At 44.3% G+C, this 14,276-nt stretch overlaps 1 protein-coding gene across 6 annotated transcripts in view; it reads right to left on the reverse strand.

Moving 5' to 3' along the window:
* Positions 1–14,276, reverse strand: part of PTPN3 (protein tyrosine phosphatase non-receptor type 3) — a 120,097-nt gene that overhangs the window by 55,664 nt on the left and 50,157 nt on the right. For all 6 annotated transcript variants that reach the window (XM_019033544.4, XM_004048422.5, XM_019033543.4 and 3 more), the window contains 3 exons: positions 11,335–11,387; positions 4,216–4,336; positions 2,986–3,073 (listed from right to left, as the gene is read on the reverse strand). In XM_019033544.4, the coding sequence (XP_018889089.1) occupies positions 2,986–3,073; positions 4,216–4,336; positions 11,335–11,387 (262 nt within the window). The remainder of the gene's footprint in view (positions 1–2,985; positions 3,074–4,215; positions 4,337–11,334; positions 11,388–14,276) is intronic.

A 14,276-nucleotide genomic window follows, 5' to 3' on the forward strand; every position in this document is an offset into this window, starting at 1 on the left:
CTACAAAACAATACAAAAAATTAGGTGGGTGTGGTAGCAAACGCCTGTAGTCCCAGCCACTCAGGAGGCTGAGGTGGGAGGACTGCTTAAGCCTGGGAAGTTGCGGCTGTTTGAGGCTGCAGTGAGCCGTGATTGTGCCACCATGCTCCAGCCTAGGCAGCAGAGGGAGACTCTGTTTAAAAAAAAAAAAAAAAAAGTGTTGCTTCTAAATCCAGTGTATCCAACATTTATGTGAGCCTAAGTGCTGGGCATTGCTGTGGACAGTGAGGATACAGAAGACACAGCCGCTACAAGCTGTTTTAAATGTTTGAGAACAAGGTGAGTACAAATAAAATTTAAAAATAAAATAGTTCCTCCTCTTGAGTCATTTACCTTCTTGTTTTCCCAATCAGATACTTGGTTTTTGTGTGTTTGGTTTTTCTCTGAGAGACAGGGTCTTGCTTTGATGCCCAGGCTGGAGTGCAGTGGTGCACACGTGGCTCACTGCAGCCTCAACCTCCTGGGCTCAAGTGATCCTCCAGCCTCAGTTCCCAAGTAGCTGGGACTACAGGCATGTGCCACCATGCCCAGCTAATTTTTTATATTTTTTGTAGAGATGGGGTCACACTATGTTGCCTAGGCTGGTCTTGAACTCCTGGGCTTAAGGGATCCTCCTGCCTCGGCCTCCCAAAGTGCTGGGGTTAAAGGTGTGAGCCACTATGCTTGACCCAGATACTAGTAATTATAAAGAAGGGGCATGGTTTGAGTCAGTTACAACTGAGTGTGAACCTTCAGTCTGGCACCTACTAGCTGTATAATGTTGGGCTCCTGAGACTCAATTTTTCTTCTTTTACAATAAAGATGATAGAACCCACCTCAAAGCGTTTTTATCTGGCTGAAATGAGAGATGAAAACCTAGAAGGGGGCTTGGCATATGGAGCTTCTAGAAGAGAGTTTGGCACGTGGAAGACATAAGAAACGTCCATTCCCCTTTGCCATGGGACAAACCCTTTGTGAACCACAATGTGAACATGGAGTTAGAGAAACTGGACAAACAAAACAGTGCTGATACGGTGGAAAGTCCAGGCAGTATTCACTATCAGTACCCAACAGAAATCACATGCTTATAACAAAACCAAATTTGCTTGATGAAGGGTAGAATTGCATTTAAATATGATACTTGAGATCACAACAGAGGGAGTATGAAGCAGGTGTGACAGAGCAAATTAGCAAAGGAAATCAAAATTGAGTGAACAAGGAAACAAATGAATGGTTTGGGTGGGCCAAAGACCAGGTCTCAAATCTCCTAATCCTGTGGTCTTTCAGTATACACCTCAACCCCTGCAGCACAGGCAGTTACTGTCTATTCAATTCCCAGGCCCAACCCCACATTTCCCAGCTCCCCTTGCAGAGGGCAGAACTCGGTGACTAGTTCTGGCCACTGTGCTCTGAGCAGGAGGAATGTATGTCTCTTTTGGGCTGAAGCATTTAAGAGCTGGTGTGTAACCCTGCAGCTTCCTGTTCCCTTGTGACAAACATGGAGGTCACATGGAAAGATGGCCATGACATGGAAGCAGCCTCGACTGCTGAGTTATTGTGATGGATGGGGTGGAGGGCTGCCCTGGAAGACTCCTAGACTCAATGCAAGCTTTGAATTACTGAAAGATAAACCTTATGCTACGAAGCTATGGAGATTTAGGGGTTTTTAGTTTCACGTAGAACAGCCTAGTATGACCAACCCCCCTCTGATACCGTGGGGGTCTTTGCCACGCAGATATCATCTGGCCTCACAGCCCTTGAGGGTCATTTCACTGACAGTTCTTGGGGTGGGACAGCACAGCTCAACTCAGGCAGGTATAAAGTCCTACTTCACCGACAATTAAAGTTCTCTGAAACATTCTATCTAAGATAAAAATATTATTTGCAAATGGAATAAAAATGAATGGTCAAGTCCCAAAGCTGATATTTTGTAAGATCTAACACCATTTTCCTTCCTTATTTCCTATATCACAACTTGCCTACCTCACAGGACTGTCAAGGGACCGAAGTGAAACAAAAATAAATGAAAGTGTTTCTATAAACTATGAAAATACATAGATTTAAAATTTGATCATTTACTCAATCTCTATGAGCCTCAGTTTTCTCATCTATAAAACGGGAATAACTAGAATGTCGATTTCACAAGGTTTCTATGATCACAAGGTGAGACCTTATGGTCTCATATGAAAGCATCTGGATAAAGGCTAGTATATAGTAGGTGCTCAATTAATTTTTGTTTCCTTTTGGATATGATGTGGGCCAATCACAGGTAGAAAAGGTTCGCCACTGATCAAAGGTCAGATGCTAATTAGACAGTGAGGGGTCATGTGCTGAAGCTACAACTTGTGTGCTGTGTGACCTCGGTTATGTCCCTGAGTATCAGTTTCTCCATCTGTAAAATGGGGTTAATGATAACATATGGAACTCATGGTATTACCGCAGGAAATAATCCACTGGTGCACAGAAATTGCCTGACAGATGACAGATGTTAGTAAATCCTACTAAAGTAGCCACAACTAATTTCAAATATTTATTGATTTTCACAATTATATCACCATAATCTTTTTAAAAAAACTATCATATTTGAGTAACTATCTCCAATTTGAGCAACACTTGAGATTAAGTAGTAGAAATCTTGGCTCCTTAAACTGTCACCTGAAAAATGAATTTATACCTATTTTTTGCCTTTTAAAACCATAATATAAAATGGTCTTACAAAAATTACTAGTTTCTAGTCCCCTAACCCCTCAAAAGGGAAAAGTCTTCAAGTACAAAAGCAAACATTAAAAAAAAGCATTGGACAAATGACCAACAAAAAATTCAGCATTACTTAATAAACCTTCCAAATATCTTTTAAAAAGTCCTGTTATAATGAAAAAGAAATAGTTTCATCAAAGAAGTTTTCAAACTCTCAGAGATTAAAATAAAAACATAATGTTTGAGCCAAGACATAACAAGAATACATACCCTACCACTGTGCAGTTCTACTCCATAGAAGTCGAGGGTCCGCGCTATGTTGATATAGCAGGATTCTGCTTCTGATTGTTTTAGCCCACTACGGAAGAAAAGACAAAAAGCAGAGTTCATCCAATAAAGAGACGGCATTAACTCCAATTTAAAAAAATCTAGAACATTTGATACCATTTCTGAAAGGTTATTAAATGCCTTATGTTATCAATCTTCAGCAATCTAATGCTAAATTCTACTAAAGCAAGTTTTTCTTCTTATCCATTGAATGTGACTCCCTCTAACCCTCTTGTTTTTAAATTAAATAATACTTCCCCTTTAGTGGGCTCTCAATATTCAGACGGAGAAGACTGTTAACTTTCAGAATCCCTGCCCTAATTATTCCAAGTTGCTAATTAGTAGGGAATCTTTAGGTCTCTCTGCCTTTATCTCTTCTTTTGGCAGTGGCCTCAAACTTTCAAACGCGACTGGCCCCGTACTATTTTAGGAGATTGACTTCTGCCCTGGGAGTAATTCTGGGAGAGAGGTTTGGCAATGCCTTCTTAGAAAGGACGCTTGGTTGCCTGGCCTTTGTTTTTATGGCTTTCCCAAGAAGAGAGCAGCCCCTTGAGAGCTGGCCTTCTTGGTCAGGGTGGCCTTTATTTGACCTGGACTGCACAGCTGCCGCTGTAGCTTTAAGTAAAACGAGGAAGGAGAAGAGCAGCCAGAATTGGGCATATGTGTTGGAGCTGAGGCTCGCAACAAATACGCAGGGGCAACTGCAGAAGACTCATGCTCCCCACTTGGACATAGGGCACTTTTCAGGAACTGAACACAGGAGACTGGTCAGCACTGTACGTCCATCTGTCTGTCTGTTTAACAAGACCTGAAGGAACAGCTTGTTTTATTAAATGTGGTAAACTGCTAAGAGGTTTACCTTGGTACAGTCCATTGGTGGGGCAATCAGATTTTAAAATGGGCATTTCCTTCAGGAATTTACTGATTTCAATGACATCCTGAAAAGGACGCAGCAGCTATCACCCTAAACTCTTACTGGATTTTACACTTTACAGAAATGCTAGTTATGCCAAATATATCTGCCACCATACCAGATCAAAGGTTCAAAAACCCCCGACATCTTGAAAGAGGATTCATGCACAAAAGAAAGAGGCTGCATCAAACACAAAGGGATATGATGTCTGAAAATACCCAACCCAAGTTCCCAAAGTAGGCCACCCCAGCCCCCCTCACCTGTGCTGCTCATGCAGAGATTCGACTTTTGTTAAAAAGTCCTCATTTTGATCGGGTATAAACTGACTATCGGAAAGATAGCCTGGATGATGTATGGAAGAATTATAGTCTCCAAAATGAGCTATCAAGACAGAAGAAGGGGAAAATCATAATCGGTTTTGCCTTTTTAATATGGTTTGCATTTATAAGCATCTACAGCATCATCAGAATAACATTAATTAGAAATACTCTTCTGGTAAGTTCTGCACCACATGAACTGAAGCTTCTCACTAGCTCCAGATTCCACACTTATCTGAGCCTTCACTATGGGCTAAGATACTATCACACATGATCCAATCAAATTCTCATTCTCCCCAAGGACACAGAGGGAGAAAATTAGGAGACGGTGTTTGAACCTAGGCCCTGTTCTAATCCCACACCTCTTCCATACACTGTGGTCAGCACAGCAGTTTGCACTCATGCCACTGGATAAAGAGAACCCACTGGGGGAAATGCCACAATCCATACGCCACACACGGTGCAGGCTTTCTCTGCCATACCCCAAGGTTACCATAACACTGGACCAACCTGCTCTAAAAACTGGGTGTAGGCAGAAGGGAGGCCATGCCGACCTGACCACTCTCCACATCCTGACCCATCCCCTGGGATTCAGGGAGGTGTGGAAGAAAGGGGACCAGGATGTGCTCAGAGGCCACAGGGACAAGAGGTGGGTGGGACTGGGGCCAAATGGTCAGGGCTCAGGCAACAGCAAAGTTCCTAGGGAGAAAGACACATTCTAAGGGGAGTCAGAAGATATGAAGAGAGATTCTGGGGCTATCAGGGGAATCACATTAGGGACCTGCAGGTGCAGAGGGAAAAGGAAGGGTGATTTCCAGACTAGCCCCTGGGTCAAACGGTACTGCTCCCTTGAGACCCTTGACTGCCGTCTGCCAATGTGAATTGAATTGTTGATGCCTATGATGTGATGGGCATTCCTGAGAGTTGTGCAGTGCTCAACCTGTACAAGTGTCCATGGCTGCCTCAAGGACTCAAACCATTTGGGTGTCTGGACCATTCAGGAAACTGGGAAAAAGGATGGCACCAGGTGAAGAGCCAAGGACCAGGCTTATGGGACCTGAGGACATCCATTTCCCTTCTCCACAAGTTTTCCCATTTGTCTAAAAACAGAATTGAGAAGATAATCTCTACCTCTAATGGGGCAACCGATCTCGTATTCCATTTTCTTGACAAACAAAACAAAAAAAAAGCTTCTACTTCATCTTTAAAAAAAAATTAGTCCTGATCTTTCCAAATATTTTAATGAATTTCTTCCTGTAGCTCGCTGCAATGCCAGGAGTCTCCTGAGGACTCTCAATTCAACACCAAAGATTTCCAAATCAAATAACTCCTTCTCTGTTACAAGGGCAGAGTATGGGAAAGATATGGTGATACTTTGTGGCCAATCTCAGAAGGGAAGTGGGTGAGACAGGTAGCTGCTTGGGTGAATTTCACCATAAAGTTGCAAGGGCAATGCAGCCGGGCATGGTAGCTCACGCCTGTAATCTCAGCACTTTGGGAGGCCAAGGCGGGTGGATCACCTGTGGTCAGAGGTTTGAGACCAGCCTAGCCAACATGGTGAAACCCCATCTCTAGTAGAAATACAAAAATTAGCCAGGTATGATGGCGCATGCCTGTAATCCCAGCTACTTGGGAGGCTGAGGCATGAGAATCGCTTGAACCTGGAAGGCAGAGGTTGCAGTGAACCCAGACTGCGCCACTGTACTCCAGCCTGGGTGACACAGCCAGACTCTGTCTCAAAAAATAATAAAAAAAAAGGGCAGATGCAAAGGTTATGTTTCATTCAGCCTTGCTCACCTAACTGCCCTCACAACACAGGGCTGCTCTTTTGAGATCCACACCATAACGAAGGGATCTGTTTCCTTCCTACACTGTGCCTCAAGTGCTGGGAGTGGGTCAGACTCACCTTTAGGGCCCAGCACCAGGCATGACACACAGTAGGTGCTCAGAAATTTGGGTGCTCAGAACTGATCTGTACAGAGGCTGATGCAAATTTCAATTCTGGAAGGGGAAAAGGGCAGAGAGCCAAGTGACCAATGCATGCAGACTTGGTCAAGGTTAGACCAGAGGCTGTTAAGGCCAGCCAAATGTGGCCAAGTTGTGGAAAGAAATGTCAAGGCTATGTGGCTGGTGAGTTTGTGCAGGGTTAAGCACACATGGTGCGTTCACAGGAAATCATTTAAATGCCCTGACACAGCATGCCCAATGAGGAAAGTGCTAGAAAGCATTAGAATCACTTCCTTCAAAGCTCTCATGTTAAGAGTGAAGAAATTGCGGTCTGGAAAGGAAAAGACACCTTTGGGACAGGGTCAAGATCAGAACCCAGGTGATCTGAACCCCAGTTAGTGCTCCTACCACCCCACCTGCCTGCCTGCCAGGCCTGTGAGCCGCTGCTGGCCATTTGATGGCAGCAATCATGTCCCCAAAGGCCAACCAAATGCTGTAAATGACTTTTCCTGATCCTCAAGGTAGAGTCCTATGACCCTTTACTCTGTTGGTTTCATTAGCTCATGGAGATCCTCCTGGATCCCAATAAGGTTATCCATCACACCAGTTAACAGTCCCATCCCTGGTATCATTCTGCAAACATGAACAGCAAGGTTCTCTCTTTAGGCAAGTTGCTGACAAATGTTCTGAGCTTCGAACAAAACCAATGAGCCTCCCTGTGGGGTGGTTTTCCCTTTAAATCCTAAGCGGCCACTCTGTGCAAAGCTCTGTGCTAACCACTAGGGGGAAACAAAGTTAAACAGTGATAAACATTTGCAAAACACTGGGCGGTTTCACATCGATTTCAATGATGTCATCCCACTTGTTACTCATGATAACCCTGTGATATAGGCAATGCTTTTTATCCCCACTAAACACATAAGGAAACAGACCCAAAGGGGCCTGCCACTGTTGCTCAGCTGCTAATTTGGAGGCTAGACTCTGACCATAGTCCCTACTCTTACCTACTTACTATATGCTCCAAACTCCTAAGTAATCCATTTTCCTATCTGTGAGAAAGCAACACATGCAAAAGCTAATTATAGCAAACAAAAAAGGAAGTGCTTATGTGGGAAATACCTTATCATTTTAAGTTCCATGCTTTCTTCTGGTTGATAATATTTTATGTTTTGCAGCAAAGAGAGGGTATATCCCAGGTTCCAAAGTACAGCATTTCAAGCTGCCCGGCGGTTGTACTTGGAAAGACTTTTACCTGCTATTCATTCAACTCCAACCTGATCTTAGAGGCGGTTCTCAGGGGTCATTCCTAGGACGTTTTCCCAGATGCTCTCCCCCTTCCCTAAGCAGGATGAAGTGCACCCCCGGTGGCCATCTCCACTGCTAGTATCATCCACATCTGCCTCCCTACAGGCTGTAGACTCCTTGGGGAGAGCAGTGTGTTTTATCCATCTGTGCACCCGGAGGCTGGTACAGACCTCTATGTGGCACAGGTGCAGGGAACATTCTGGAATAAACATATATTCCAAAAAATATACTTTATTCTTTGAGCCTCATAAAGCCTTGGCAGGCCATTAACAATTTTCCATCATTGTATAATTTTGGGTACTTTACCTGAAGATCACTTATTTTTTTTTTTTTTAACAGATGGGGTTGCTCTGTTGCTCAGGCTGGTGTGCAGTGGCATGATCATGGCTCACTGCAGTCTCTAATTCCTGGGGTCAAGCAATCCTTCCACCTCAGCGTCTTGAGTAGCTGGGATTATAGGTGCAAACCACTGTGCAGGACTTTATTTTTTATGTAATAAGAAAATGTGCTTTTGGTTAGCTGGTCACAGTGAGGACTTACATTAGATGCCCCTCTTGGAAGAATTTAGCAAAATATATCATAAAATGTAGGTGTACCTTTTGATCCAGTAATTTCATATACAATAATTAATTTTTTTTTTGAGACAGAGTCTCACTCTGTTGCCCAGGCTGGAGTGCAGTGGTGCAATTATGGCTCACTGCAGCCTTGACCTCCAGGGCTCAAATAATCCTCTCACCTCAGCCTCCCCAGTAACTTGAACTACAGGGGTGTACCACCACACCTGGCTAATTTTTGTATATTTTGTAGAGACAGGGTTTCACCATGTTGCCCAGGCTGGTCTCAAACTCCTGGGCTCAAGCAATCCGCCTGCCTCAGCCTCCCAAAGCGCTGAGATTACAGGCGTGAACCACCGTGCCTGGCACAAGTATTAATCTTAAAGAAATGTATGCTCTGCAATATATATATTTATTGAGGGTGGAGGGATAAAAGCTTATACTTAAAACTGCTTGCCTGATAAGCCATGATTCTATTAGCATGATAGTAATGTGACTATTTCTACTGAAGCCAGTTTGTACTTTTTAGGTGCCCACAACTTCTTTAGCCCCCATTCTATCAGTTCTTTGCAGAAGGGAACCTGACTACTGAAGCCTGCGATAGAATTCTTTATTTGCTTTTTAAATTTTACTCTAAATAGAATTTACTGTTTACAACAGGCAATTCCCTGACAGCTTTCTTCTGGGCAGACATGAAAATACAGTAAGAGCTAACACTTGACACGTGCCATGCACTATTCTAATAGTTTTACATACAGTCACTCATTTCATCTTCACTATAACCCTTGAAGGAGACACTTATTATCCTCATGGGTCAGGTAATGAAACTGAGGTCTGGAGAAGCTCAAAGTTGGGCAGGTACAAGTGGAAAAGGCAAGACCTAGGTATATGGCTCCAGTCCAGTTCTCAATGACTCAGCCAGGGATGGTCCAACAATAAAGAATTTTTAGTTACAGATCACCTTCACATTATTGCTTAATTTGAACCAAGTAGCCATATTGAGAGCTGTCTTAAATCACTCACCTCAGTTTTACAGGTGAGAAAACCAAGATTCGGAGAGGCAATCCCACATAACTGGCCACCGGAGACATCAGATTTTTTTTTTTTTTTGAGACAGGATCTCTGTCACAAAGGCTGGAGTGCAATGGCATGATTATGGCTCACTGCAGCCTCAACCTCTGGGGCTCAACAGATACTCCTCCCTCAGTCTCCCTAGTAGCTGGGACTACAGGCACCGTACCACCACACCCAGCTAATTTTTCTATTTTTTGTAGAGATGGGGCTTCACAGTGTTGCCCAAGCTGGTCTCGACCTCCTGGGATCAAGTGACCCTCCTGCCTCAGCCTTAGAAAGTAATAGGACTACAGATGCACACCACCATGCCCAGCTAATTCTTCAGTTTTTGTAGAGACAGGGTCCTACTATAATACCCAGGATGGTCTCAGACTCTGGGGTTCAAGGGATCCTCCCGTCTCAGCCTCCCAAAATACTGGGATTACATGCGTGAGCCACCACACCTGGCCAGGGATGCCAGGATTTAAATTGAATATGCCTATATTCTAGTTAGTGTTCCTGCCTCATAAACCTGAAGCTCAGGCTGTGAACACCAAACTTGCTCTGAGATATGGGGAGGCTCAGTCTCCTCAGCTGATTGGCCTGGCAGAGACAGAGTTCACAAGGTCTACAGATCATTAAGAATACAAACTGCTGACCATGCCACTTCCCATATGGATGTGAAATGGCCGGGCCTGTCCCAGGTATATTGTAGGGAGAAGGGAAGGTTCAAATCCACCCAGGCCCATTCGCCTGTTTTGAGTTTCCCACTAGGGGAGGAGGCGATGCAGGTATCGATGGAGAGACTAACTCTGGTACTCCTCTTACTTGTGAATAGGGTCATCTTTGATGTCCCCTGCCCTCCACCTCCTGGTTCCATGCAGGTGGGTGGGTAAGCTGCAGGCCCAGCCACCTTGCTCTTCACCTCCTTCATTTCTGTTCTTTCCTGGTAGGGAAATAGGCAGACCTAGGGCCACCTCAGGAGTCCCTGTCAGCCTTCTCTTGCTATTTTGCCTGTTCTGAGACCAGAGCAGGGTGTGTAGTTCAGCCAGTGCCTGCTCTCAGACCTGATCATCTTGCTGCCTTAACTAACTATCACACAGTAGGTCAACAGGGTAATAGGCCAAGATGGTTTGGGCTTATGGTAGAGGAGATTTCTTAGGTCTTGAGCTGCAAATGGCTCTACCTGAGTACTATGCTGATGAACTGTACTGCCACCACAAAGCTAGCTACTATAAAGTGACATTTTGCTCTCATCTGGCTATACGTTCTTTTCATTGTGCCTACCCAGCATCTACCCGCAGGACTTGGAAGGGAATATACCCTCGATAAAGTTTTGCTGATTGAACGAGCGGATTCCTACTCCAGTTTAAACCAGCCTTCAAGAAAATTCCATCTGGACTTTCTATCCAATATGGTAGCCACTAGCCACGTGCGGTTAGTCCAAATTGAGATGTACCATCAGTGTAAAATCCAGACTGATTTTCAAAGACTTAGTATAAAAAAAATGTAAAATATCTTGCTAATAACTTTGTACATTAAGTTAAAATGCTAATATTTTCAATATATTGCATTAAATAAAACATAAAAAACCTCCTGTTTCGTTTTACCTTTTTTAATGAGTGTACCAGAAAACTTAAGTTACATATATGATTCACATTATATTTCTATTGAATAGCACTGGTATAGATCAATATACAATCCATTAGCTATACTGCAACTCTAAAAAGAAATTCCTAAGATCCCAGTAGTGTTTCAGAGTAGCACCAAACAAGCAGCAGGGGTGACTCCTAGCAAATTTCTTAACCTAGCTGGGTCTAGGTTTCCATGTGTATAAGAGATGACTGATACAAATATTTGTCCCACTGGGATTTGTATGAAGATCAGATCAAATGCCTGAGCAAAGTTTCTGGAAAATGCAATGTGCAACAGCTGTCTGCTGTCTGATGGGCTCCCTTGGAGAAAATTTCACACCACAGTTCATTCACTCCTTTCCCCTTAACCACCTTCCTTAATCTAACATCCCCATGCTACAGGAGAGTGCCAGTCTGAGTAGAAGCACATATCTGGACAGCCAGAGATATGCTGCCCAGCAGGATTCCTGGGGAAGAGGGACTTGGTCAAGCAGGAGGAACCAGTGACTTTCTCCACACACTGATCAGAACAACCTGTCCATCTGTGAAATGCTCCCTTTGTGACTTACATTGTACGGCATAGGACGCTAGAACCACTGCTGAGTTAAGAGGGCAGGTTAACCTGTCAGGAGAAAAACATATTAGCAAAGTCACAAGAACCAACAACAGCCTGAAACATTCACAGATCATGCGTAATAACACGTCTTTCTTTGCTTTGATCAACCATTACAAAACAACATGAATTGTAACAAAAGCAACTTTACGATACACATAAATCTCAAACAGTAAAGGCAAACGTAATACACTAAAATTTTTTAAAAATAAAACCTTTTCATGTTTAAAATAATATCCATCACAAATACCATGAAACTAAAGGACTAATGATGGCCAGTGTTTTGGCTGGTCAAGAAGGGTCAGGCTCATATCTCTAAGAGGGGGAAAAAAAGTAAAAAAATTGTACTCTGAGATCAATGGGCAGCCTTTAAATCTTTCTAGTAAAGACCTGAGACTCATCATAGGGCTCTCTAACTAAATTCCTGAGTTCTAATGACCCTTTGGTTCTTGATTACCCTCTTTCTAAAATAGTAACATCCTCTTAGGAGGGACAAGTAGAAAGGTATTTTCAACTTTAAAACCTGCAATTCCTTAATTAAATTAACTAATTACGATGACTTAGGATTCCTTTATCTATTTGCCCTCCTGAAGATCTACAGAGTTCAGTGATCTGTCTCTCAGTCTTCGTGCCATTCACTAGTAATCATGGACTTGGGTTGGCCTTGTTCTCCTTTCCTCTTAAACTCACTGCTTTCCCAGGTGCCCTGTTTCTGCCAATGACTCCACCTCTGTCTTAGGCACATTTTGAATCCTCTGATTGCTCCCTTTTCTTTTCTGCATTCAACTGCAGACTCCACGGCCTGCCCAGGAGCTCACCAGCAGACCTGGAGCAGGGGTCACTGATGGGCAGAACAGGTTAGGGGAGGGCAGGAAGAAGGGCCTGAAGGGTGGGGAGGTCTCTGATAAACGGAGGAATCCTTAACAGCAACACTGGGAGCCACTGGGACTTTAAAAATTCTTCCCAGCAACCCAGTGGGAAGTGGGGAACACAGTTTCTATGGCAGCCCGTGAAGTACCCAAGATGTGAATCACTCCGCCTTTCTGACAATGTGGCCCTCCAGGGGTTCCGCTTCCTGTCCACTGCACTGTGTGCTGGTTCTGCAGCTGCATATGAAGACGACTTTCCCTACCTGAGGGGCCCCCATTGTTCCTCAAGTGATGCTGTGTTCCTGCTGGGACTTGCAAATAATCTCCCCAAGGTTACAGATGCGGTCCAGGGATCTGACCTCTGTTTGTTCATCTGGAAATCTAGAGAGCTCGTGGAGGATAGGCAGAAACAGGATGAGTATCAGCTATTCGCTCTCCTAACAAGATGGGGTTTGATTGAATCTACGCCAGTGTCCTTGCTGGAGAAACAGGAGGTGAATGGGATTTGGGGAACAACTAGAAAAGAGGCTGAGGAGGTTCCCTCTAGATGGAAGAAGCAATCCTATGAAGAAACCAGAAAGAAAAACATTCCAAAATCTGTTCCAAATACATACTAGGGAACACCAGAAGCCTCTGTTCTGCTCTCAACTTGGCCGCATGTTCCTAAACACATCCTTTTCTTTCACCTTGGGCTTCAGGGTCTCCACCTGCTGAGTGAAGGGCTTAGATGAGATCAACCATCTTGGAAAGGAGATGACACCTTGAGTGCCGGCTACCATGGACGGCTCAAACAAGTCGGGACAATTTGACACCTAGGAAAAGTGCTGCGTATGTTCCACTGGGCCTGTCAAAAGACCCACAGTTACAAATACACAAATCCACATCTGAGAAGCGTTTGGTAGCAGAGACCCTCTCCTCAGAGAGGTGGTGAGGACTTGACAAGGGCCACAGATCTAAGCCAGGATGTGGCCTTAACAGATTTGCCCTGACTCACATGGAAATAACAAGGGGCATTTTGTTTGGAGAAGAAAAACTGAAGACAACCCATTATCTGGAGAATTAGACTAAAAGTTCCTGAGGAGGCAAGGCCCTGGCCTTATTTGACCAGCATAGTTTGGTGCCTGTCTCATAAAAAGGTGACTGCAAACTATCTGTGGAAAAGACTAAGTGTGCAGAAGAGAAGGAAAGAATGGGTTTCTGCAGCTGCTAAGGACAGCCTGGACCCAGGAGAGGGGTCGGTAATTTCAACCTTGAGTTACCCTAAAATGTAAAAATGCTGCCTCATGAAAGGGTGAGCTCCCCCTCACTGGGGGTGATCAAGCAGAAGCCTGAAGACCTGTAGACTGTGCTGGGGAAGTGACTCATTCCTACCTTGAATGGCAGGATGAGCTAAGTGATGAGAATTCTATAATTCTATGAGTGCTCAACAGTCAACAGCTCTGGAATTCCTTTCCTCAAGGTGTCTCTTGCTTCTAACTTTCCACCTCCTCTCCCCACAAACTTCACTGTCATGCCCCCAGGTCTCTGGCCTGGATGCTACAATAGCTTCCTTGAAGGCTGTCCATTCCCTTCCATCCAGACTGAACCGCCCCTGGCCTCTGCCAGTCTTCCCTTGTGCACAATGATACTATCTTTGTGGATATGGCTCTTGCCACATCCTTCCTGCTTAAAAACCTTCAACAGTTCTCTTCTGCCTGCTAGATGTAAGATGCCCGCCTACGTAGGACACGAACAGCCCTCTCTATTCTCCTGTAAGCTCTCAGCATGTGGTTTCCAAGTGGGACTGTCGGGGGTGGGGTGTCTTCTCACTGCCCAGGGAAATCCACCTCCTCACTTCTCTACCCAACCCAATTCTGGCTCATCCTAGCAATCTATAAAGACTTTGCTAGCTCACACCAGCAGGAGCTCCTCAAGTCTTATGACAACTGTTGTCTCTACTGCCCATATTGGTTCTAATTGTTTCCTAATTGCTTCATGGGATACTGTCTCATTTCCCCAGTGAGACTCCAGCTCCCTCACGGTACAGCAC

This window comes from Gorilla gorilla, chromosome 13 (genome assembly GCF_029281585.2).
Source record: "Gorilla gorilla gorilla isolate KB3781 chromosome 13, NHGRI_mGorGor1-v2.1_pri, whole genome shotgun sequence".
NCBI classification, from domain to species: Eukaryota; Metazoa; Chordata; class Mammalia; order Primates; family Hominidae; genus Gorilla; species Gorilla gorilla.